Source organism: Dromaius novaehollandiae, chromosome Z, assembly GCF_036370855.1.
Source record: "Dromaius novaehollandiae isolate bDroNov1 chromosome Z, bDroNov1.hap1, whole genome shotgun sequence".
NCBI lineage: Eukaryota > Metazoa > Chordata > Aves > Casuariiformes > Dromaiidae > Dromaius > Dromaius novaehollandiae.
In genome coordinates this window covers 22,985,114-23,012,691 of record NC_088132.1, presented here as the reverse complement: position 1 = coordinate 23,012,691, position 27,578 = coordinate 22,985,114, and the positions used below count along the sequence as shown (strand labels likewise).

Genomic DNA, 27,578 nt, shown 5'->3' with positions numbered 1-27,578 from the left:
CGCTTAAAAGCAAAAGCACACTGAAACGCTGTTCCCTCTCACTCCCTAACCTCCCTCCACGACAACCCCTAGGGTGAAGGGCACTCTAACCAAAGACCTCCCCTCTTTGCCGTTACTCCCCATTTCGGGGCTGATTATCCGCGCTAGAAACGCCGTTCCCCACCGCAGAGCCGCTAACCCGCACCGGCTGGGGCAGGGCGGCGGGCAGACCCCGAGCTCCGCGCCGCAGAGCCCCCGGCCGGAGGCGGCAGGGCGGCCGCACCCCCGCCCCGCTTCGCTTCGCTTCGCCCCGACCCCGCCGCGCCGCCGCCCGCAGCCGGGGGCGGGCGCCACCTCCTGCTCCGCCTGCGCGGGGCGGGGCGCGGAGCGGGTCCCGCGGGCAGCGCGCCCGCCCCGCCGCCGCAGCAGACCGCGCCGCGAGGGGCCCCGGCCGCGCAGCGCCCGCGCAGCGCCGCGCGCCTCCGGGTGAGCGCCGCCGCGGTGCGCGGGGGGCGGCTGCCGGGGGCCGCGCCTGGAGGCGGGGGGTGCGGAGCCTCCGCGGCGGCGGTGCGGGAGGGGAGAAAAGTTGGCGCGGGGCGAACTTGGGCTGAGTTGGGGGAGGCTGCCGGCACCTCGGCGGGGCGCGGCCGCTGCGCTGCGCGGGGGGACGGGGATGCGCTGCGCCGCGCCGCGCCGGGGCGGGCGGCGGCGGCGCGGTGGCTGCGCGGCGCTGCGCGGGTGCGGGCGCGGGTGCGGGCGGCCCGAGCCGTGCATGCCGCCGGCGCCGTGGCGATGGTCGTGTGCTGTCGTCCTCGCTGTTTCGTGCTGCTGTGGCGGTCTGTGAGCCGTGAACCCGGGGTGGGAAGTGGAGGGTCTCCGCTGTGGTGCTGTAGCCGTGCGGGTGCGGAGCGTCTCCGCGACATCTTAGCATGGGAGCTGTTGATGAAAGGAGGAAAAACTGGGCACGACTTGGTAGCTTGTGTGCAAGTGACTGTGAGCAATGATTGTAATTCTGTGTTTGAGAATTTAAAGATCAGTATCCTGCTTATAGGTGTGTAATCTTCAGTATTCAACTGTTACTATAAATGCCTCGAATAACTGGTGTGACAAAGTGTTTTGGACTATAAAAGTAGTAAATAGTAATAATGTGATTTAAAAATTGTTTTATGTTTTGCATTGTGTGAGATGCACCATGCTATATATATGCTATGCCCATACACTAATTTCTACGTTAAAAATGTTCTTTAAATTCAGTAATATAAGCACCTACTATTATACAGCAGTTTTTCCTGTTATAAAAGTAGTGTTGGTGCAATACTGTCACCCCTGGCATACAAGAATTGTTCTTCTTCACATTGTTTCTCTTCTCATAGTTTCATTTGTTTCAGGATCAATTCTTGAGTAAATATAGTCTGTTTTCCTAAGGATTTGTAGGACTGGCCCTTTGAAAAGATACATATCACATAAATATTCTTTGTAACTTCCTGCATTGGTAGCTGAATGTGTTAACATAAACCAAAACAGAAGTTGAATTGAATGAAAATTTTGTCTTACCTAGTTCTGCATCTGAGCAGAAGCAAACTTGAATTCTTTCTGCTAACTTGACTGGATTTTGCAGGAGAAATAAAGAAGCCATTGGATGTGTTAGATTTTTATTTTGATCCTGTGCCAATGGTGTAGTATGTTACCTACGCTTCGATAATCGTTGCTGTGTGCAGACATAACACTTCCATTAATATTGTCTCAGTTGCATAAAGGTCTGACGAGATGCTTGTTAGTACTTCGATTGCTTTTTCATATGTTACTGCCCTTGCATTTGGGAATTGGGCATTACGAGATCATGGTGAGAATTACTGCAGGTAAGAATCTTCGGTGTATATATTAAAATAATAGTTTATTCATTTTTGCAAATCATTTGGGGACAGTTTACCTTCCTCTAGGATTGTTTGTCAGCAACTGAGACCTAATGCTGAGCAGTGCCTTCTGAAAGACATAAAATGATCTGAATATTGATAGATTTTTATTCCTAGGATTACTGTTGAAACAAACTTATTGGTATTGTGTCTGATAGGTTGTGGTAGGGTATTATGTTACAGTCAGCAATATTCTGCTTTAAATTCTTAACCCAGTTCAGTTAAGTACTTCTTTATATGCTTCTAATCACATGGTATTGCACTAATATTAATAACACCTGTTTGTCCTTTTAAGCATGAATGAAGAAAACCATTCCTATGAAGAATAAAAGTACTTGATTCTGGAAAACCTCTCAAAGCACCTTTAACTTCAAAGCTGGAGAAAAGCATGAAGGAACAGTCCATCTGACTCTCTCGGCATCTCACACAGAATAAAAAATGGCTCTTTGTAAAAACACTGTTGCGAGTGTCCTTGAGGAGTGGTGTTTGAAGGAACCACTCTTTGGTTGCAGACGGAACCAGAATGTCAGGAAAAAACTGAGACTGATACGAATAATAGGGCTTCTCGTGAGTATAATGGCCATTAGTACTTTCTCTCTTTCAATTAGTGCCTTTTTCAAGACTGAACCACGTAGCACAGAGCTGGCCAGCAGCCTCGATAGCCCCAGGCTAAAGCATGGGCACCAAAGAACTCTCTTGGATTTCACAGAACAGAACGAAAACGGCACCCCAGATTCACCTGTTTCTATGAATAACAAAGCTGAGCACGGCAACGCAACAGAAGATAATGCCAAGGGGGAGTACCCAGAGGACCTTTTCTCTCTGGAGGAAAGAAGAAAGGGAGCAGTAATCCTCCATGTCATTGGGATGATTTACATGTTCATAGCCTTAGCCATAGTCTGCGATGAGTTCTTTGTTCCTTCCTTGACTGTCATCACGGAAAAACTGGCCATATCTGATGATGTGGCTGGGGCAACCTTCATGGCTGCTGGTGGCTCAGCCCCTGAGCTCTTCACTTCTTTAATTGGAGTCTTCATATCCCACAGCAATGTGGGCATTGGGACAATAGTGGGGTCTGCCGTGTTCAATATCCTGTTTGTTATTGGAATGTGTGCTTTATTTTCTAGAGAGATCTTGAACCTCACTTGGTGGCCGCTATTCCGAGATGTGTCCTTTTACATCGTTGACTTGATCTTGCTAATCATCTTTTTTCTGGATAACTTAATCATGTGGTGGGAAAGCTTAGCACTCCTGACAGCGTATTTTTGCTACGTGACTTTCATGAAGTTCAATGTGCAAGTAGAAGAATGGGTGAAAAGATTTTTAAACAGGAACAAGGTTGAGAAGGTAACAGCAGCAGACTCTGAAGGAAAGGTTGGTCAGTTTTTAATGAGATTTGTATAATACCGCTCTTGTTAATGCTGAGTCCTTCATAAGGGCCCTGATATAGTACAATAAGCAATATAGGAAGTTCAGTGTTTTGCTAAAAGGTCTTTTGTTTAATCAGTCAAATAGAACTGAAAAAATAAAACATGAGGCAGCTTTCTAGGAAATCAATAGCTTTTAACTCCAGAACCATCCTAATCACAAGAACAACAAGGAAAAAAATGCACACAGAAAGACCCAAACCTTTATTGTTCAGCGTTTTGCCACATCGATAAGGCCTGAAATAAAATTACTTTCTTTTCCAAGCTTTTACATGAAGCAGTAGCTATAGCTATGGGGCATGTTTTTTGACAGAATTTATCTTTTAATGACTTTTACTGTACTTCCTCAAAAAAGTAAAAGCACCTAGAAAAATATACAACAGTATTTTTATACATGTTTTTCATCTTCTGATTTTGATATACAATATTTACTTCCAGTTGTAATTAATAACAATTACATGAAAAAATATCCCTGGAGAAACAGTGACAACAATGGCGAAAGGCTGGGATCTTCAATTTAAGTATGATTGTTTCTTGCACTATACCTTGCATTTGAGCAAAGTGATTTTTGGCCTCATACCTGGCCATGAGTAGGGTAGGGAATTATGCGCAGAAGTGTTCAGGAGTTACCACCACCACCTCTTAAACAGATCCCTTCTTAGAGCAGTATATATTTAAACTAATTTCGAAGTTGAACCCACAAATACATATGGATGTAGGCAGTGTGTTAACTGAATGTTTAATACTGAAATCGAAGTGTCTAGTTTTATATGACAATCAGCTTATTCATGAGGTAAGGTTATATTATTCAGTGAATAACTATTCACTGTTTCGTTTATTTCTGTAACAGCCACATACCAGAGGATCATGGTATAAATGTATAGACATACAAACAGAGGGAGAGAGAGACTAAGCACCTGTAACTGTATAGAGAGGCTGCGTTCCTGTGACTCACAGAAAACTGATGATTTTGCCCATATGCAGAACTTTTAAGAGAGATACTCACATTTTGGCATTGGAACCACAAAAGGTCCACCAAAATAAAAACAAAAGTCTGCTTTTTTTACTTTTTAACCTAGTTTAAGACTTCTGCAATGTTTCTTGTAATTTCATATTTTCCTTTCTGTTCCATTCTTTTTTCCAGAATTAGAATTCTTATCTTCGTCTTTCTCAACATGCATATGCTAGGTTTTAAAGGCAAATAAAAACAAGAGTAAACACCAACAAAGTATTTGCCTTAACCAGTGAAGACTTTTTAAATTGCATTAATTTGTCTGTTTCTTGATGATGCATTATTTCACAGTGCATTATAAGCACTTTCACAGTTTGTATTATGTGTGTACTGTAGGAAGAGAATATAGCGTCTGAAGCAGCCATAATCAATTAATCCACCTTCACCTATCAATAAACTGGACATGCATGGCATATGAATTTTTTACTGTTCTTAAGCGGTGGTCAGTGTGAAATACAACTGCATTGAGTTGTCTGGGTTGTAAGATGGCAAAGGTAGCTATATACCGTGGTATCTCAATTATTTTCAACTAGATAGATAGAAGAATAAGTAATTTACAAGCCACATTTATCATAGTCAATGTTTAAAATACTCCGGATAGATTTAATTTTAAAAAGATGTATTTTGGAGAGCTCACTCATTTATTGTTTGATATATTAGTTACTATTCTGTAGAGATTGTCATATTACAGGTCTACTTTTCCTAAAAAGAAGCAGATCCCCTCCTCCACCCAAATCCTGCATCACGTCTTTCGTGGATATATTTTCACGAGTTAACACAAAGTTAATTGGAATGAGAAACTCACTGAGGGGTAAAGGGGGATGAAAAAAATCCTCTAATTTAGCAAAATTTAGCAAAGATGTATTTGCTACCTCGTGGTGAAAAATAGCTTCTGAAAGTATGAGAGCATGTATTTCTCTAATGAGCCATGCTGGAAAGACAGAATTTTGAATATTCCACTGGCACTCCAAAATGATAATTCATTTGATATTCACTTCAAGAGCATTTAGCAGGATGAACTCATTTTCTAATAGCAAGGATGTCATAGATTATTTTTTTTGAGAGAATCTCACTGAAGTTCTGTATTCATTTACTTAATATTTGTCTAATACTATATAATTGCTTTTTGTTGCTTTTTAAATAAAAAAGCAATGACGTGTCCTGAGGCTTGACAAAAAAGGATGTTCAGCTTAAAAGTTATATCCTAAAGCAAAGAATACAATATTTTTGTAGTTTACGATTTGCTGCCTGGTAGTGAATAGAGTGCACATGGATGCTTAATTTCTAATCAGTGAGGATTTGAAGTACTGCAGAAGTGATAGTCATTGCTTTCAGTAGCAGAGTCCTTTCTTCAGCACTTCTTGTAAGCCTAGATTGCTTCCAGCCACCAAGAATGTGCTATAATGTCAAAATACAAACGTGTATAAGCAAACTATTATATCAAATGCAAAATTTGCAATTGTTTTTAATGGAAAAATGTATTTTTTCCCATTAGGGCAGAAAATGCCTAGGTAGCTCTCTGGAATCTGCAGTTTTGAATGCTCTTGAAGAACTTTATTTCAAGAGTGCCTAGAAGATTCTGTTTTTTATTTTTGCCAGCACTACTTCTACACATCCATTATTGATTCTGCTGTTGCTAAACTGTCAAGTGGTCTGCTCGAAAACCTGCCTGTGGTATTTATCTTTAAGACTCTCTGTTGTAATCTGAAAGCAGCTCAACAAAGTTGAGACATCTAAATAAGGCATCATAAAGCTGGAGGGTTGAAGGGTTAGGTGGCTTAGCAACCAGACATCAAAGAGTGAAAAACCTAATCTGATGAAAAAGCTTTAAGATATTAAAATGTGTTTTATGTTAATTTCAGTACTTTGATTACCAGTATTCTTCAATAAAGGTTGCAAGAAGAATTACATTTTTCAGAAGGACAGCATCTCCTATGAAAAAAGGTCTTAGATATTAAATGATTTCTCTGCTTGGCTATCATTCTCTCTATATATATTTATCAATTTGCCAAAGTACATGCATATCTCTAGGTGTCTTTTAAATTCCTTTCACAGTCCTCTACTTTACTTCTCAAATTTGGAGGGGTTTTTGGTGCTAGAAATCTATGAATATTCAAACTTAAGCAACTTCTTCTGATTTTATTTTCTTTAGTGTGTGAGTTATCTGTACAAATGTGTGTAAACCCAGACCGAGTGCTCAGTATGAATTTCAGTGTGTTCACACTGTTCTGCTGCACAAGTTTTTCAACAAAAACTGTCTGAGTTCTTAAAGAGTATAGGTTGAGGAAAATCTAGTAATTTGATTTTTGGTAGCAATATGATGAACCTGATGAGAACAAACTCCAAGCTGCTTGCATCTAGAGACTGTGTGGTCTTGCTGCACCAGATGTGTTGGCAAGGTCGTGTTTGAACTGTGGATGGTGTTGATCGGATGGCAGGATGTTACTGAACTCTGGAGACAGCGATGAGCAAGGGTGGAAAAAGGAAGGATGAAAGGATAAAGCCTTGTGAAAAGACAAGAAGAAAATGCAAAAGGAGAAGTACAGCAGTTGGAGGAACCAGAGGGGCAAGTCTGGCTGTGTAGGGCGGCATGAGCAGGCCAAGGTGGGTCCTGAGAAGTGACGCTGAGCCCGGTTGGCTGCCCTGAATTGGCCCTATGATGGCCAGTGGCCAAACTCCATGCCTCCAGAAGTCCTTTCCAACACAAATTATTCTACACGGCAGGATTTTAAGGCTTTATATAGTCATCCTCCACAAGAATGGATGAATTTGTGGAACAAAAAACAAGAAAACCCGCGTTTGATAATAATTCTATGCAGTCCTCAGTTGAGTGAACACATTTAAAAAGAGAAGGTTGAAACTAACTGTAAGGGGAAGGGAGAGGAAGATGGAAATAGCTGAGGTACAAAGTTAAGTTGTTAAAAATAAGACTATTTTGACCTTTGCAAAGATTTCAGTCTTTTCTTGATAGTTTCTACTGGTAAGGCACGTTGAATAATATGATGGGTCATCATAGAGCATCATGAGAAAAAATGCATTTTGTTTAAGTACTGCTTTGTTCTTCAGTGCATCATGGAGATTATTGTAGAAAGACTTGAATCTGATCACTCAGTAAATAACTTGAAACTGTTCTCTTTGGCAACTAAGAGAACAGAATGTGGGTGAGACAGAGATATTGTGCAATGACATCTGTTTCACTGAGAGTACCATTTTAGATAAATAGTTTATGGTATATACAAGCCAGTTACAATTTTTCTACATTTATAGAGAGTTGCTGTTGAAAAATGAGCTATTTTTACCAAGAAAACATAGTTTGACATTATTTTATTGCCAATTTTCTTGTGTCAAGAAACCCTAATAGCTTCAGTGTGATATATTAAGATCTATGCTGGTCTAAAGTGTTGCCACATTGTAGTTAATGGCAGTATTTGCATTTTAAAGGAAAGGCAGTTAGCACTATTTTTAGCTAATTCTCTGCTTTCTGACTCTTTAGCAAAGCACTGAAAGGGGGAAAGGACACTCACACTTACACACACTCACAGTCTTATAGAGTCTGATCTAATATGTATTTGTTTAAGGAGAAAAGACAAGTTCCTTGCATGTTTACAGAAAAAAACTTGAACCTGCAGAAGGTCTGAGTTTGTTGTAGTTGTTTCGGCTGCCTGAACTGTTTTTTCAAGGCGTCTCGATGTTGAGTGCAGTAGCTGTAACCCTACTGATAGAGCCTTTCTTCTCTCTCTGTGGGAGAAAGATTTTCTACAACATTGTTTGTAGTTCACAGCAACATCAGAGTTTTATTCTACAGATGTTACATGATTGGCCAACTTGTGCAAGCACAGGTGTGTGAATGTAGAGGTGTGTGAATATAGAGCTATTAGGACCTGGGGCCTTGCATGCCAACACATGAGAGAGCTGCATTGCTTTGTATACATATCTGGAGAATGTGCATTGCTGTGGTTCTTGTACCAAGTTTTATTTTGATTAAAAACCTGTGTTTTCTGTTACATTTTATTTGCTTTGGTTATCTTCAAACCTTTTAAGTTACTTCTGTAGTAACTCCATAGTTGCTATAACACTATGGTAACTCTATAGTAAGTTACTGCAATAGCAGTAACAGAGCATAATGTATGGTGCTCCTCAATTTATGCTTAGCATATAGCATTACTGATGCAATTTGGGATTATTACTGACATACCTGAAGCTTGATTACTTTATATAAGCAGCCATTAGTAAAGTGGGGCTGATATCCTGAGTTTATTTTAGCACCCACTGATAACTTATTGAGAACAAAGCAGCAATTACAGTGATTTTCAGCACTACAGACTCCTGCTGTATGGGCTTGGGTAAGAAGCAGAAAGTGACAGCATGGAAATGCAGCACAGATTAAATGTTCTTAAATCATGGCCATCCCCTAAGATTGATTAGACACCCTTTGCTAATTATGCTGCGGAAAGGAAGACTGAAGCTCTGCACCTTTAATTAACAGCAAGGGGACAACATATCCATCAATGTGTTTTTGTTTTTCTAAAGCATATGTAACTAAAAGGAAGTCAGATAGTATTTCTTAAATGCCACACAGTAACAGCTGTGTTGGCAAGCGTTGTTTGGCATGGTGTATTACATCATTTCTCATACAGGAAGACAGAAAAACTCCATGATTAAAACACATTGTGCTAGAAGCTGTACAAAATAACACGAATGTGCAGTCCCAACTCTGTAAAGTTTATCAACTCTTTTCTTTCTTTCTTGGTTATCTCAGTCTTGGTTGCTTTGGTCTAGATCTACAACATGATGTGGGAGCTACAGAAGATGGAATTTCAGTCCCAAAGTCAGAACTTCTGAACTCAAAATATCTGCTCACATGCAGATAGCTAAACTCTGAAGGAGCTTTGCTTTTCGGCAGGAAAGTTCAAGTGCTATAGTTTTGCTCCCAGGCATGCTCAGAAATGCTAGACTTGAGGTGGATCAGTATGGTAGCTCTTGTCCACCTAACCCACCAACTAGATGCTACTCTGCTTTAATACCCTTTGGGTGAGCTCTCCAAGCTTATCTCCCAGACTAAGATTTAACAAAATCCGGTGGCTTTTAGCATCTCTTCACATTCGGGTGATGAGAGTGCTCAGCTGTGGTACAAAGAGTAGAATGTGATTTAAGTGAGTAGCAGATGTGGGAGCTCTCCATGCAGTGGAATGAAAGTGTTGGGGCAAGGCATAGGTGACTTCCCTACCTCTTCTAACCATGTTTCGAAAGGCACTATTGACCCCTCCCGGTGCTTTTAAAGGGAAGGTGTAAGTGCCTGTCTTCTCCAAAGTGGGGGATGTGGGTAGGGCGCCCCAGTTTGTTGCAGCACTGAGGGCACTGCAGGAGGTGAGGTTTAGGACACCGCTGACTTTAGAGTGGCCTTGGCCATCCCTGAGCAGCCTGCACTTCACCGCCAGGGCTAGATGCCAAAAAATTAGGTTTTATGAAGTGCTTCTGTCCCTTTAATGACCTGTGTTTTTGCTATTTTTTATCAGCTGTAATTAGCATTCCACTGAGAACTGAAGCATTTTGTTTTTGTAGCTGTAGAATAAAATTATAGCCAGTTTAATTTTTTTAACAATATAGTGTATAGTACATTCATACAGAAGAGAATATTATAACAAAATGATTTAGAAGTGGAGATGTATAATGACCCAAGGTTTGCTTAACAGTAACATGTATTTTTGTACTTGTCTGATGTTCATTAAAAGCCAGATTTTTTTAACCATAGGAATTAGGGACCTTTTGTGCAGAAAGTTTTTTCAAGGACTAAACCTGAAGTGGACAGTATGGGTTCCTATTCTGTCGCTTCAGGTTGGACTTGTGAATTTTTTGTGAAGGTGGTATAAGGCAATCCTTGGGAACAGACAGACAAATGTACAAACCCAGTATGTGCTTTCTGGTTAATACAGATAAATAGAGTACTAGTATTTCAAAATAGCTTCCCATGCGCCTTCCAAAAATTCAGGATCTGGTTTTAGTCAGCAAAAGCAAAGAAATGCAGAGCCAAAGCAACTCTGAAAGTTTATAGTTTAAAAGGATCAATATGAGATGAGTGAATAAGAAAAGTGTTTTATACGTGAGGTATATTATAAATGGGAGGATGTATTACTGGTGGATATAGAGAAATTGTGGTATCTGTAGTATCGAAAACAATTGATTAACAATCGATTAAGGCCTCTCTTATCCATTTAGCAACCCTTGTAGCTATTTCTAAATGGAACTTCAATATAAACAGTAGGACTTCTTAATTTCTCCATAGTCATCTTCCATATTTTGCCTTAGCTGCAAAATGTGCACTAGGGCAGTGTTATGCATTCTGTAGAGCAAGAAATGACGCTTCCTTAACTCAGATAAGTCTTATTTCTATGTATTTGACCCAGGTCTTTCTTAAATACTGCTTTTGATTTTTAACTCACTGGCTGAATCCATTAACCTACGCAGCAGTAAGTGTGCTCTTGGCACGGACCAGAGATCCAAATTCTTTCTTGGAACCAGCAGCCTTTTAGAGCGTACGGTGGAAAGGTATGGCAAAAGCAGATAATTTTAATGGATTTATAATGCACAGATCAGTTGTTATGCATCATAAGGTGAGATGAAGCTGGTCCTGAAAAAAGGGTGCCGGTTTTGTGGTTTCAGTCAAAAACCCTTCACTAAGTACATCCCTTTAAAATTGCCAGCTTCCTTTTTCAGGACAGACTAAATACCCAATTGTACAAGGATGTGCATTTCAAAACTCTGAAAATTTGGTCTGTCAGTGATAAATCCTTGTTACAAAATGCTCTCAGCTCCATATTTTTCTCTTTTAAAAGAGCCACAAATTCCTTGAACTATTATTAATTTTGTTATCAAAGTACTGAGGTCATAATCAGGCTCTCGCCACAGTAGGTGCTTAGACAACAGTATGAAATCAGTTCCCACTCTCCGTGGCACGTGGTGGAAGAAGATAAATGTCACACAAAGTGCCTAGGAAGAAGGATATGATTCAGTAGGTGTAATTTTATGTATATTGATACATGCTTACCCTTCTATATAGTTAGCATACAGTCTGCCTTTTGCCAATCATCCAAGCTGTCACTGAGTTGCTGATTGTTTATTCCACAAATGTATTCAGGAGACAATTTAAGGAAACACTTTATTTTCACTATATGATTTTAGCAAGTCTCAGCCAATACAGCATCTAATACAAGGGAGCATTTTTTGTGCAGCAGGACATAAATCAAAATTTTAGGGATAATGCTCTATTTTGATTTTTGTGAAAATAGATGAATGGGATGGTTTGGATTTAGTTTTGTTTTATTGTGAATTTGCGCATGTTTAATTCTTGTATTGTTATGTGCAGGTCAAAATATCACAGACAAATTGAAAATCCTGAGTCCAAACACCCTTAAGAGGTACTGCTCCAAAACCAATTCCATTTGACAGGAGAAAGATTGTAGTATATTACCACATATTGCATTATTTTGCAGGCAGTCACTGTTACTTTGGGGAAATGCAATCACCATTTGTGTGTCTGAGGCTGTGTGTTGGCTTGCATGTGTTCCTCTCCAAAAACAGAAAATGAAAAAATGAAAATTTCAAAAAATAGCCATTGTCTTACTGGCAGTAGAGTTAAGCTGTATGTCTGGGAGGGCAATGAGAGGTTTCAGCGACTGTGTTTGTTTCTGCAGCAGGTGGAGGGTTCAGAGCTGATATTGCCTCCAAAGCAGTTTTATTTAGCTATATAACCCCTGCGCTGTCAGAATCAGCTGTGGCTCACAGCTATTTTACTGTCCCTGTATGGGACAATATGATCAGAGCTGTTAAAAAATAATTACTGTTCAGTTACCATATTTTGCAATATTCCATTACTATTACACTGTCTTCTGTGTATCTTCTGTGTCTTCTGGGTGTATTTGTTTACAGAATAGCTGTAAATAGCAATGATCTTGAATGACTTTTTTAAGGTGAGGTGTGTGACAATAGGCTTAAAGGCATATATGTAATGGTATTAACAACCCTATGAAGTGCTTAAGGGAAGAATTGTATTGGTACAAAATTATTTTTTGTTGGAAGAAGAATGATAATAACAGGGAGTTTGTACTATAGCCTCCACTGACAAATTAATCAGAATTTTTGCTCAGGAATTAATCCTGCTTTATCACCTCTTAACTGCTTTCTACTGCGAGTCTTGTGTAAAGTAAATGGTATTAGCGGTGACATTCATTGCATAACCAGCTGGTGTTAACTTTTCACCCTCTCGCATTGCTATTAGAACTGCTCTGGCGGATGAGGCGCACTAAGGAAAAGGCACGTCCGCTGCCAGAGCCCGTGTCTGCCGACCTTCAGGGCGTGATTGGAGACCTGTGGGCTTTTGCCTGAGGGAATGCCTGGGAGACAGTTGAAGTCTGTGGGATTTGTAAGGATAGCGGATGTGAGCCTAAACTTTATTTGGGGCCTAATCAAATGTTAATTTTGTTGTTTAATTAATGGTGCAAGCTTTTATCAAATTGTCAAATTACAAATCAAATCCCTTTTAATTTCTGCCAGATTTCTGACAGATTCTGTCACAATCACCAAGTTATCATTTAGTTAAAACTTATGACAAATTTCTATTTGAGTGGGGAAAAAAAACATATATATTGTTTTGGAAGTCCAGAAACTGCTGTGTCCATGGGCAAGGAGAAAAAAGCTAGAAATAATCATATTGTTAAATTACACATTATTAAAGCAATCAGCTAAAATAACTTGAAAGTATAATGTTGTCTAACAGCTAATTTTCATGTGTGTGTAATTTTATTGTTATTTAAATATTCCTTTTTTCCTGCTTTCTTCTTAACATTTATTATATCCATTTGCTGTACTTTGTTTTTATTTTGAATGTTTCTAGGTGATGACATACCTGTTTGAATAGCATTTAATACACTGAAGGCTTCGTCTTGTCTAAATGCTACAGTGTAAATAGTTATAAAAATACTCTGCAAGGTGTTGAATACCTTGAAAAATGGTTGAATTCTCCAGTTTAGAGTGAATTTTTGCAGCCTTGGAAAAGGCACGGCAAAGCTAGTTTCTCTCTAAGTCACAGACACAAAACCTGAGTCTCCTCTCACTCAAACCAATGGCAGGATACCTGTGCAATTTGGTCAGAGAATAATCATGGAGTAAATTTCAGAGGAATTTTGCCTTTGGCTTTAGTGCTCAGTCTCGCAGATAAAATGGCTGTTTGCTGCCACTCAGAATCCTACTTTATGCCTTATAGTGAAGCGATTTTGTAAAATTTTCCTTGTCTCATGTCAGAGTGACCTGGAACCATTAGCCATTTGTGTGTGTGTGTGTGTGTGTGTGTGTGTGTGTAGGCACATCCACCCACCCCACCCCCCCACAAACCTCTACGTGAAAGGTAGTGTGTAGGCGACATAAAAGGCCTGTGTGATACATTGCAGCTCCATAGGATAGTAGTGTTCATGATTCCTTTTTTATTTTACCCATACTCTGCCCAGTAATCCATTTCTGTAAGACTTTCTCAAACATTTACCATTTTGGAGCAGCATTTCTCATTTTTTCCTGAATATTCTTATGCCTAAGTAGAGAAATATTTCTGTGTTTTCTCCTCAAATTTTGGACTCCTTCCAAACAACAAATCATTTCAGCCTGAGGCAGAGAATATGCTATGTTGAGCTATTGACATATTATACTTTAATACATCATATTAGTAATTCCTGCTATCTTATGCCTCTGTAGGGGTAGAAATCTGCATCACTGGAGAAGAATGATTTCTGTTTTCTTTCCAGTGAGGAAATCAAGACTTCTTGATTCTTGCCAGGGAATGGACCAGGTCACTATTCCTTACTATGTGACGTTTTATGCAGAGAAAAGGCCAACAACTGGAATTACTGTAACTAGGATTTGTAGACACATAAGCAAGTAACTGTGCAGTAAGTTGGAATGTGAATTTAAAATATTTCTTTCTTCACTTTGAGTATCTACCCAGGAAGTATAAGTCTTTTTAAGGAATACAGGAGGAATACAAAAGTAGCCCGACACATTCAGTAATCATTTGCAAATATATCTCTAGTTTCTGCAAGCATTTTCATTATTTTAAATAACTTATTGAATTATTTGGAGAACTTTCTTTGTCTGTTGCTTGCTTGCAAGCAATTCCTTAAGGGTATTTGTTACGCAATATATATATATTTAGCCTCCACAAGCCATTCAACCTCTTATTTCATATTAGAGGCCACAGGGAATAAATGTTGACTCATAACCTCACACAGGGGCATATATAAAGAAATACAGACTCCCATCTTAAAATAACGCTAATAAGCTCAGTAACAGGCGTGGACTGAATTGCAGACTCATGCTCTAGTTTTGGATTTAAGGATCTAGATGTGGTTCTCTCTTTCATTTAATCTTCTTAGAAACCCATGGCTCCCAAGCCCCGTCGAACGTTTTACAGTGAGCTGTAGGAAGCTTTATTTCTGCTTGCTTGATTGGATTACTGTCTGCAAGAAAAACAACGGCCGGCATATTGACCGCAAAATGGTGTTGATGCAAGGCAGGAGCTGTGGCATCTGACAGAAATGCGGTAGACAGGGCAGCGATGAGGCTTGGTGGAGACTAGCAAACAAACCTGGTGCTGTATGGGAAGCTCTCATGTGCATGTCTCACGTGCATGCTCTCATGGGCATGTGCATGTCCTGTCAGTAGCATGTCTCATAGTGACATGCTGTTTTTGAAGCATCAGTAAGCTTGGTAGCAGCCATTTTTGCCAAAGTTTTAAATCTGAATGGATTTGCTATTTAAGAATTCTTCCCATCACTAACATCATTTCTTTCTGCAAAAACATGAGGGGGAAATATTGGGGCAAAAAGTAAAATTGCACTTAGATAAACCTGTAGCTACAGACTTTTATAATTACAAGAAAATGAGATTCTTGTGAGGGAAAGGGGGTTAAGCTATTGTTATATGCTGAATACAAAGTAAGTCTGATGGAGGTGAAATTAAGACCAAAAGACCGGACACAAAGAATTACGGTCTTGCTTCTTCCCTGATCCCTCTGTGCTATTTTATAATTCCAAGCAACTGAACTGCTTTCCTCCGATATTAAATCACCCCTAACAAACAAACAAAGCAATTACTTTAGGGCTCAGAGCAAGCAAGACAGGCTTTAGCAGCTTTTTGTGCCCTTGGACTTAAACTGGAAAAGGGCACTCAGTGCCTTACAGCCTATTCAGTTCTGTCACATGCGTAGCTTTTTGGATTATTGATAGATGTCAAAGTAATTATTATATTCTTTGTGGGCCCCTAGCAGACCCATCTCTAACTGGCAACACTTAAGCTCTGAAACAGTTTTCTTCATCTTAATTTTCTGTGTGTTTTGAAGGAAAAAAAAGGAAAAAAGAAAAGCTCCAAAAAACGACACAGCCTAGTTTTAAATCACAGAGTTATTAGCAGTCAAGAATGGCATTTGGGAAGATGAAGATATGCTTTCAGAAATAAAACACTGTTGAGGGGAACCTGTTATTTCCTGGTTTTGTCTTTAAATTGATGCATACTAGCATTCCATAAAGTGAATGTGCAAGGTCTTTTTCTTATGTATATAGTTATTATTTTATTACATCATAAGTTATACGCTTAAGTTGTTTTATGGAATAACAACATGTAAAATAACATTCTGCATTCTACAGCCATTGAACATGGTTTAAATGTGCTTGATCCTTTCCTGGACAAGGGATGGGCTTCTTACAGACTCTTTCTGCCTTATTTTCTAGATTACTATGACAATACTATAGATATAAAATGTGAAACAAAAAAATCAGGTTTGAGTCCTATCTGTGAATATTACTTTGAATCCTATATACTCTGAATAAATTACTGTTCATATTTACTATGAAAATGTATAGATTTGAGACTATTATGTGAAGGTTCTGTGTCTCTACTTATAGGACTGAAAAATAAGATTCAAATCTGATATCTATTCTTACAAATGTATAGATTCTTTGATTCTTTTTATCAGTTTTCAACCCATATTATTAGAGGAATATTAAAGTTTCTTCTATATGTGTATGTGAACAAACAACGGAATACAAGATTTCTAATTATCACTAGTATACAAAAATGAGCATGAGACCTTGCGTGCTAATACTTCCCCGTGTACAGCCTGTCAACGTTGTTCTCCTGTAGCCCTCACAGTAGTAGAAATGTATCTCCTCACTACGTCTTTTGTCAAAGACTTGATCTTTAGAAATCACTGCGCACCTCCATCATTTTGGGGGGTTCTTACTATGTCTGTCTGTCTAATGAGATGACTGCTGTGGGTAGCTTCAGTTAATTACTTTCCGAAATATAGGAATAGCTACTGCTGTACATGATTACAGGTATAATGATGAATTCCTGTGCAGGATTCCATTTTTGTGGATTATACAGTAGAAGAGAACTGTCCTCTATCAATAGCCTGTCTGTCTTTGGAGAAATGATGTGCAAAAGTAAAAAGGCAGGCTAACTATTTTTCAGTCTTAATTGGTTCACATTCAAAATTAGCAATAGGAAGTTCAAGACATCTGACGATTGCAGGATCCAGCTCATGGGCCCAGATTCATCCTGCTTGTCTGTGCTGCCTCTGCGACCAGTGCAGGGATTTGGGCATTTTTAAAGGATGACTTAGATCTTAATTATGAAGATTCCAGATCTGCTGGCCTGAATTTAGGCTAAATTAATCTGGGCTGTCACCTATAGCAATTGGTTAAAGGCTGAAGAGCCAGCTCCTGTGCTTTTATTACAATAACCTGCATAAGTCTTAGGGTGTTGTCTTCTTTAACACCTGATACTGCATCAGTTTGTGATGAGCATGGTAGCCTGATGTCATTTTGCAGAGGGTCACCTTTGAGATAGGGTGATGAAAACTTACTGCTTTTCTTTGCTACTAAATTAGAATGCTTATTTAGTTGTTAAACATGTCTGTGAACATTTATTTGCTCCCTTGGTATTCCGGTCAGTATGTAGATACCACATTTGGTCCCAAAGAGCTGCATGTTGCAAATAAGCTATTAAGTGAGCCTCACGGTTATATATAGAAAAGTCAGACAGAAGGCAGCCACAGAGACTGTTGACATATATGATTCATAGCAGATTTGTCTGGATCATATTTTGGTAAGCTGAGGTATAACTTTTACTTTAGAGAATTACATTATTGGCTGGTTCAAGGGTTCGATGCTTTTCATTAGCCTTTAATGCAGATGACTGAGAGTGTACAATGAATGAATTAAATTGTATACAGCTCCTAAAATAACAAGGAAACCCTTGTTAGAAGGGTTCTGCAACTGCAGCCTATGCAGGAAAAATAAATGGTTAATTATGAAAATTCAGATTACATTGTTCTTGCTCCATCTGCCTTTCATTGCTTTTGGAAGTTTGTTCTCCACAATTAATTGCTAATTGTTGTTTTCAGATACTTTGTAATACAGTGAGGGAGTCGAGCCTGCGATGAAGAAGAATGTGTGCACACAGTCACTTAACAGAAGGAAATCAGGTCGCAGTTGTGGCTCATTCAGACTTGTTACTTGAGTTTCGGGAAGTTGTTTTATTCACTCTGTCTCAGACCCCTTCAGACCTGTAAAATGGTGTGCCTGCCATATTCATACGTCAGGAAAAAAAACAAATGTCTTTAGATGTAGCACTAATTAAGATCATCAGTGTTAATGTCCGCATGTAGCAGCAAGACAGCGTTTCACCCATGAAATGTACAGCATCATCTGTTTGTTCCTATGGCAATATTCTGACCACCACTCTTTTTTTGAAACCATCACTATATTGTCAAGACAGTGATAACAGTGCTGTCTTGTATCAGTACAAGGATATAAGAGTAAGGCATAAGGATAGGAAATAGGTAGTGAGTTTACAGGTATATTAAAAAGGCAAAATTCCTGCTGTTACATCAAGAACTTGATGCCATACCTCATTCTTATGCATGTACTATCTCACATTGACCACTGATTTTGGTACTGTACATAACACTGTTCAGAACACTTCATCTGTAATGAAAACCTAAAACTTAGAGTCTGCCCTTTGCTAGGCACCCATGTGAGACATTAATATGGTCATCCTGAGTGTGGGGAACAGGGACCAGCAAAGGCCAACCTCAGCTGGAGCTACCTGTTCTCTTTTAGGGCCATCACTGATTGCAATCTGCTCACCAGGCCTCTGACCACAAAGGGAGAAAAAGGAAAACCAGCAGTTTGGGGCAAGGAACTGTGACTTGCCCATTTTCCTAATATCTTGACATTTCCATTCTGATGTGTTTGCTTTGCCAGCAGCTGTCAGTGGTCTAGATTGTTGTCACCATTTCCCAAAGCATTGGCCAAGAAACCCTTTCTGGCAGCCCGTGAAAGACTGCATAGCAAATTGTTTCCTGACACCAAGAGCCGGGGAGAACATGTTCTTTCTGCTCCGAACACCAGCCAGATTCATGCATTGCAGAGAGCAGGACAGTTGCATGGGGCTGGCTTTCTGCTTGCAAGAGGGTGGATATCGCCATCATTGGTTTTGATGGGTTTCAGGCAGGGTCAGTACTTTAGAAGAACTACTCTCTTATCCCGACATACTCTGAGGAAAAAGTGATGATGATTTCAGAGTTGTTTGGCACTGAACAATGTGAAAAGAAAAGCAGGACTTTCTAACTCGATGGTGTCCTTCCTGTACCTTGCTGGCTTTTCATATCGGAAGGGACACATATTGCCCTATATGAATGCCCTAATAAGGAGGCCTCTGCTGGAAATGTAGTTTTTCTAGGCTTGAGAAGAACCATGGGCAACACTCCTAGTGTAAGAAGCTTACTTAGGTGCATGGAGCTACACAGGATGAATATGAAACTCAGTGTTCAACAGAACTGCCCATTTCTGTAAGTGTTCCTATTTACACCAGTATTTTAAAATTATTGAAGTGAAAATTAAATAAAATAATGTGGTATTAAGCAGCCTGCAGACAAATTAGTCTTTCTGAATTAAAAGTAACTTGAGAGTGATATATTCTTTCTCAGATAAATCCTTTAAGTTTATAGACATAGTTTTTGAGGAGGCTTGGTTTAGTCCATAATTTGTAGAGCTTTATCCAAACTGTTAGAATTTTTCAGAGTAAAGTTTAAAAAACAGAGAAAAAAGTAGAAACTATTAGTTTCTTTGTGTATTTTTTGCACCTGCTAAAATATTGCCTAGTTGCAACTGACAGATATATCTGTGTTTATGCATTTAGTTTTGCTAAAATACAGGACCATTTTCTGTGACAAACACTGCTGTTCTATTCACTGTACCTCCAAAATATGGACAAAGTCATATGTCCAGGGAGTGAATTTATTCCTTGCTAAGTGTGTAATAGCATAAATGGAATAAATTTCAAATGTGTGTGGCAGTTGCCAGCACTGCTCCTCTGGGCCTGTGGCAGCGTTTCTGTTCATGCCATATTAGTTCCTTTTGGGTATTGTGTATCCATGGCAGCATAGTACCTTTAGAGTGCAATTTAGAAGAAGAAGAAAAAAAAAGATTAGATGCAATAGTGAAAAGTTAGGCTTCCTTATCAGCAGAAGCAGATATGTTTCTGATGTTTTCCAATGATTTTCTTTAATAAGGTTGCCAGCATCTCTGCTGTAGCACATATGGAGATGATACACTTGCCATAATAAGCAAGCTTATTATGAACTTATTTAAACTTGTAAATGCAACTGAAAAGCATTAGCAAGTCTAAATTACTATTTTAAATTACTATTCTAACAATTTATGGGATTAATCATGTGACATCTCTCAGTAGATCCAGAGTTAGTAGCCACAGAAATGAGAAATAGCTTAACATTTTTAAATGTATGTATCCAGAATTGTCTAGGTCATTGGTAGATGCCTTGTGTCCAGTTGGTCACTTGTGATGATGGTGGAACAGACTTTGTTCCTCTTCTTTCACGAAGACTAGGAGACTTGAGATTTATATTTCTGCTTTCATTGTAAAAAGAACAGCTGAGGACAATAAAGAGAGAGGTTCATATATCAACTTTCATTGTCATATTCATATTAATATGCAGTGATTTGATGATGAATGCATTTTAATTGGATCCAAGATTTAACTTTGATATGCTGGATCTCTCTCAGTATTACTGAGAAAAATATATATTTGCAGTATGCCTCAGGCATTTTCTCTCTGTGAAATGACAGCAGAGGCTTTCTGCTTACTGAAGAGAGGAAATCAGCATAACCAAATGTGTGTGTATTCCTGCTGTGATGTGTTCCCATTACAGAAGCATGCTAGTACTTGAGCAGAGAGAGTCATAAATAACAGAACAGTCCCTTCCCTTTTCTTATATGTGCATATTTCAATCTGTAAAGTGCGTCTGCTTCTCAGAGGACAACTCCTCTAGAAGAATTTGTTACAGCTGGGGAGATTAAGACAAAGATGCCCTTAATAAATGCAGTGCTGCGCTGGTAACGGGACTGCCAGTTCTTCCCTGATTATGAAGTTGTCTTGGGTGTTAGAATGAAATCAGAGAGACGATGTGTAATAGTGCCATCTGGTGACCTTCGTTCAGAACACGGAGTAAAAATATGTGATTCAACATAAGCATTTAATTGAGAAACACAAAATGCTTTTAAACCTTGCACTTAATGTCTAAGATCCAAAATTCTTCTAAGTTTAGGGATATTAAGGCAGAATATCATTTCAACCACTTAGCGGTGGGAACTGTGGATGTGCTGTTACAGTGCTGGTATAAAACTCTCGAGGTGCTTCGTTCTCACGAAGAGAGATTCTGACTTGGAAAAATAGATAGGACGATCTTTACATATCCCAATAGATACATGCTACTTCCCACTTCAGATGAGACCTGCAGTGCCCAGACTGCTTTGGGATGAAATTAGAATTCCACTGTTTATCAAAATGCGGTGTCTCCAGCAGGTGGGATGACACCTCTGTAAAGTGCAGTCTTGACAGCTCACCCGTGTTGACCGAAGTTGCTCTCATCACGGGGTGAGAGCCCCAGGAGCAGCAGGTTCCTGGCACTGCCACAGGCCACGCTGCGCCGAGGCCCAGTGCTCACCTGGCGCTCCATCACCTGCCCAGTCCTGAGCTGGCGGGGATTGCACTCCTGCTCAGCTTGTCACCTGTGAAGGACAATAATAAAATATAAATACAGGTTCCTGGCTTTCTAGGAAGAAGGGTTTGAAAGTCTGACTTTGTGGCCAATCTGGGTATTCAAATAAAAGACCAGACACCTGATAATCGTCTCAGCCATTGTTGAGATAATTAAAGATCTTAAGCATGAGGGTACGTTGCTGGCTCCTGTCCAGCTTGTCCACCAGGACCACCAGGTCCCTCTCTGCAGAGCTGCTAGGTGCAGAGCTTGGCACTTGCCTTTGCTGAGCTTCAGAGGCTCCTGTCTGCCCATTTCTCTGAGGAATGCCTGTTTAGATGCACAAACGTTTGGTATCCTCTTTTAGACAGAAACAGAGCTTACTCTGTGTGCGGCAATTCAAATGAATCTCTGTAAGAACCAGAGCCTGTCCTACAGATGGGTGCAGATGGACTGCGTCTTCCGGCACCCGCAAGCATCTTGTCTCTTGCTCTGTTTGAACTGCTCCAACCATTTTCATTTCACGTACTCCAGTGATGCTTTCCTTTAAAATATGGTACTGATTTATTTACAAATCTTGCAGCTCACCTTCCATCTTGCACCAGGGCTATCTTAGATGATGACTATGAACTTACCTATTTTCAAAGGATCAGTTTTGGAAACACAGTATTGATCCACAACTCAAGCCCAGTCTGATACCACCCTAGACATCTGGAATGGTAAAAAGGCAAATTTTTTTTATGGGCCAGTTCGGGAATTCAGCCTCTTTTCTGAGTTTGCAAAATATCAGTATGTTAGATCATTATTGGAGACTTCAGATCTGATCATTGATTTTCTGCAAGCCATCAGAGATCACCATTAATTTTATATAGACTCTGTTGGTAGTGACTGCTTAAAGAACTGTCTTTTTTTTTTTTCATTTGTCAAGTTAAGAGAAGGTAGGAAATGAAATTACACCAAGACACACATACAGTCCCTGAGTCAAGCTAGCTTGCTATGTGTCAGCCAAAATTCTTCTTAGTAATTTCAAAGAATCCAGTTTTTAGATGCTTTTTCCTTAAGAATAAGTAGTGTGCATTTGCTTGTTCTGTATTATGTCTTATAGGTGCACTTGTCCAAGGTGAATGTTTTAGATTTTGCAGATGAAATTCACTCTAATGTATCTCAGCTTGAATAACTGTTGAGAAAGAGATACCTCATTCTGTGCAGCGCTAAGTATGAGGTAATTATATATGGAGTTGCTTTATCATTGGTCTTTAGGAGTCCCAGACACCTATTTAGGATACCTTAGTGAAAGCACAAGAAAATGACCATGTAGAGAGGAGGTGAAAGATCCCGTTTACTGATGTCCTTGAAGAGCCTCCTAAAAGGCAAAGGAGAACAAAGTCTCCTGTTGCAGGCAGAATGAGAGCGAGTGGAGAATAGGGCATTTCTGGTATGACTTCAGAACAAAAGTGCTGGAAACACTTGAGATGCATCACTTCTTCCCAGCACAGTGGAGCAGGTCCTAGAGCCCAGTTTGGCAGCTGTGCCCAGAGCAGCCCCCCAGCTTTTCTGGTGGACTGTGGCTGGAGGGGCTTGCAGCAGTGCAGGGCTGCCTGAAGTGCTTAAGTCCAGGGAAGCAGCAAGCAAGGTGTCTGTATGGAGGAGTCCTCTGGGCGGTGGGTGTACATTACAGAAACCTTGAAGTCTCTCTGGTTTGAGTTTGTGCATAAGCTTGGTGTGAAGTGTCCCTATGTTTACGATGATATGAGGGTAACTGGGGGGAAAAAAGCTTTTACGTGTGATTATTTAAACCATTAGATATAATCCATATTGTTCTATTAGGCACATACATCTACAACCAAGCAATCTAATGTTGACATTTTTGAAATTTTCCATCCAAGTGAACTGTTCAATTACCATTATGAGCCAGCAACACTAATTTTTCACAACGGAAGCCAAATACCTGCTCTGTGAGCAACCTCAGAAGTGTTAGCAAGGAATATCTGAGTGGATCTGTTCATCAGAGGAGTGACGTCTCATTGAGAACTAGGATGTCTGAGCAATTCTCGGTGACTAAACCAAAATAATCAATCAGTTAAACAGCTCTAGCAGCAGTTGTTTTTCTTTCGATTACAAGACTGTGTCTGACTTTAGTCCCTAAACATGGAAAGCTTTCAAAAGGAGAAGAATGCATGAGCAGTTATTTTAGATGCATGTGGTGAGGTGAGGTATGGTGCAATACTGAAAGCCATCTTTTTTAGCTCTTCTTTGTTCGCTAGTCCAGCAAGACTCTTTACATATGGCAGCACAAGAAGTCTTCAGGAAAATGACGAAGGTTGCTGATATGGGACTGAACTCTGACAGGAAGCCTTTAGCTAGCCTATATCTGGCAACCATGAGGACTAGGTAGGACACGGCCTTCTCCCTAATGCATGACAGGTATTATGATGGCATGGCTCTGAAGCCTTAGAGCAGACTGAATTTCAGTTATTTCAAGAAGCTGGTGTATGCCTTCAGTATCCAACTCACAGACTCACAAGCATTTCCATGCCCCAGCAGAAAGCATGTCGGTACATCAGGAGGAGTAGAAATGGATAAAACAACTGAACTGTAAAAATTATAAATGAGAGACTGCCAAATGCATTGTAAATAATCCAAGAAGGAGGGAGAGGGAGTGGAAAAATTAGTTGGCAGACAGTGTAGCAGCACACCTTTCTATCTGCTATGCATTGATGATAGAAAAATGTCCCAAATCTTTATAAAAATAGGAGCTACGAATTAAAGGAGGGAAGAGTTAAACAGGATGAGCTGCTACCATCAAGCAAAAAGGGTAAATTGCAGCTTTTAAGGCATTGCATAGAAATAGGAAGAAAGAGGCAAAAGGTCCTGCGGGCTTAACTGAAATGGATATATAGAACAGTCTACTTATTTCAGGTTTTTCTACTCTTTGCTTTATGCCCAGCTACTAAACACAGAAGCATTTATAATAAATCCTCTTAAGATACACCAACGCTTGCATTTGCTCAGGAATCACAGCACACTCTCTCACCACCAGGACTTGGTGCAGAGGACAGCGGAAGCTCTGGTTTGCTGCATGGCTGTTGCTTCAATTATACAGGGCACTGTAGTGGCTTTAGTTATGTGCAGGAGCTGCTATGGCATTGCAGTAACCTCTGTGTTCAGTAATCAAGGGCCAGTTTCTAAAGCAGTTGTCTTGATCAAGTATGGCTGGATTTTCATTGTTCTTGTGAAGAGATTTATCTGTGTCCCTACTGAATGACAATTAACCAGGCCGCTTTGGTGGCACTAAGCAGAAGCACGTCAGGTTGTTATTCAACGACAGCAGCAGACACTTGCCTGTTTCACCACGTGCTGTCGTAATATGGGCTGCGAAGCAAGGACACTCTGTGACGAGGCCTACTTGCTGTATGATGAGACCAGTCCCTTCTACTTCTGCTGCTTATACAGCCAAAGCAGATTGCTTCATGCTGGCAGAAAAGTGAGAGTCATACAATTAAACTGAATCATTCTTGCCCATAAGCACTGTGCATTTGAGGATGCTTTGGCATTTTGGCTATGTCTCACTGTAAGACACATGTAAAGGAGGATGGCAATGGTGAGCTAAGACTAAATAATACAAAAGTATTTGGGGAAAATGCATTCTTGGAGAAGACAAATATTGCTGTGTTATATGTTTATTTCTTCTTTCATGGAAGCATTCAGAGTGTCTTTGAAGAGCTTTCTTATAAATCCAGCTATTTGATAGTCCTTTGAGTGGAGGATAATCTTTCTTTCCTCGTGTCGTAGGCAGAAAGTGGTCTTTGATCCTGTATACGGAGAGGTGATAAGAAACGAGAGAAATTCAAAGCAACGCTGGAAAACCTTCCATTTGTGACCCTATCAGTCCCTCCTAGACTTTAATCTTCTTAGTTTCTTATAGGAGGATATTAAGACCTGTATATGATAGCTCGGGCACAGAATGAAAAGAAATACAGTAGCAAAGCCGATTTTGTTTTTAGAGGTCTGTATGGAATCCTCCTCTCTTGGTACAAGAAAACAGTTTTCCACAAAGAATGTATTTGAATCCTGAAATCCAGAGTGAATAAACAACCAAGGCATGGAGCCCATGCACTTCCTTACAGTAACATTCTGTAGTACACAAGGTAATAAATGAAGCAGGGCTTCTTCCACATAGTAACAAAATAAGAGATTTCTCAGAATGCCAGTTTATGCTTGGGAGCTTGGAGGGTTAGAGTTTGCAGGAGCTGACCTGAAGAACAGGTCGGTAAGGTTGAGTATTTGGAGAAACAAGACCAGACAAGGGGCTGGAACCTCCAAGCTTAAGCGAGCAATACTACAAATTGCTGTGGAAACAACTCAAACAAATTATATTCTATACCTCCTTTGGAACAAGGAAGAAATGGATGAAAGCTATTTCTGATTCAGAGATACTTTTCTGAGCAACAGCTTTTACCTAGGGGGATGTAGTTCTTTTACGGTGCCTTTGCTCAGAGCTCTGTCTGGGGACTCGAGCGAGCCCCAGATGTTCTTCCACATCCTTACACTTAACATCATCTTATTCTATGCAGAAATGTGTGAAATAACAGTGAAGAATAGATAATTTTAAGTAAGCTACCCACCAGTTTTAATGCTTCCTTCGTCACATTAAAAGCTTAGAAAGCTTAGTAATTACTTTGAGTATCTGCGTGACAGCTAGAATTTTAGATCTGAATTGTTTTATTAACCAGCAGGTATCCAGATACCTCCTGGATTCCTGCTGGTTAGTAAAATGGTTCAGTTCTCTGAAGAAAGAGAAAATCACATTTCACAGACTGTTTGGTTCTGAGCAGGTCAGTGGGTCCTACTGATTCACATTAAAGCTGTCTTTTAACAGACATGGCCATGCCTCTCTGTAGAAACACCATTTCTTCCGACCTTTCAGCAGGAAGACAATAAAGGCAAGGAAAGCAGAAATACCTGATTGGGTATCATTTTATTCTTTTCCTACTTTGGCCAGTGGTTTTGATCTTGCATAGACTTTGCATTCAGCAGTGCTCTTATGTAAACTGTTACACCCCATTAGGTTGAATGGAGCTAGGTTGCACGACTTACAGCCACATTTCCAGGCAGTCTGAACACCCAGAATGGCAGCGTTGTGTCAGTTTAGCTTGGGATGGAATTGTTGCCATCATAAGGAGTAGTTACTAGGCGTTTAAATGAAAGTCTAGTTTTGGCAGAACTGTTTAAAGGCAAGGGTCATTCTTTGACAAAATCCACTAGCTGCTGAAATAGTCCTGAGTCTCTCAATAGAAACAGCAACATTTTTAATTATTGCGTTACTTCATTACATTTGAAATCCTCAGTGTTTCTCATCTCATTTGGGTATTGTGTTGATTTTGGTGATCATATATTCTGAGCTATCAGTCAACAAGAGCACTTGTGATTCCTTTATATTCATGGGTTGATCTTTCTGACAACTCTAATATCATTCAGTCATTCTTAGTAAAGTGACATGAGCCAAGAGTGAGTTGTTGAATGACAGTGAGTGAGCGTTGTTAGGAAAGTTATATAGGTAGAGATAGCTACATCCCATCAGATTGGATTTAGGTGCCTAAGTCTCAAATTTTGGTGATTTTGAAAATGTTTACTCAGTTGCCATCTAATCTTGGAAGGACCTAACACCAGTTCTGTTAAACTGTGGATCTGCATGTGTTTGTTACTGCTTTGTGTTGACATTGTTAAGCAGCTGAGCAACTAGCTCATACATCAGCCTGGACGTGATGCAGAAACTCAGCATTCCTCTGATGTAGTGCCCTAGGCATCTCCATGCGGGAGGTACAGCCAACGCACACCGCAGGACCGGGCTCCTCACAAAATGAAGTGCTGTAGAGGTTTCCGAGATGAAGCTGGGTGCAGTCCTGAGTGTCCTGGTCTGAATTCAGTGTCGATCTTTTTCTGAGCAGGAGTTCAGACTAGAGACCTCCCTAGGTCCCTTCCAGCCTGAACGGCTCTGTGATTTTGTGGTAGCTTCGCAATTCAGCTTCCTCAGCAAGGAATTTGGAGATCTAACTTCAGTTCAACCTATGGGAGATCAAAACAGTCTTCCCTTGTGGGAGAGTATTGTAACCATTAGGCTGTAGGCTCTGCATCTTCTGGGG

At 40.1% G+C, this 27,578-nt stretch overlaps 1 protein-coding gene across 4 annotated transcripts in view; it reads left to right on the top strand.

Annotated features, from left to right (window-relative positions):
- The first annotated feature begins 380 nt into the window (after positions 1-380).
- Positions 381-27,578, top strand: part of SLC24A2 (solute carrier family 24 member 2) — a 114,574-nt gene continuing 87,376 nt past the window's right edge. For all 4 annotated transcript variants that reach the window (XM_064502844.1, XM_064502842.1, XM_064502843.1 and 1 more), the window contains exons 1-2: positions 381-465; positions 2,188-3,266. In XM_064502844.1, the coding sequence (XP_064358914.1) occupies positions 2,331-3,266 (936 nt within the window). In that variant the 5' untranslated portion in view covers positions 381-465; positions 2,188-2,330. The remainder of the gene's footprint in view (positions 466-2,187; positions 3,267-27,578) is intronic.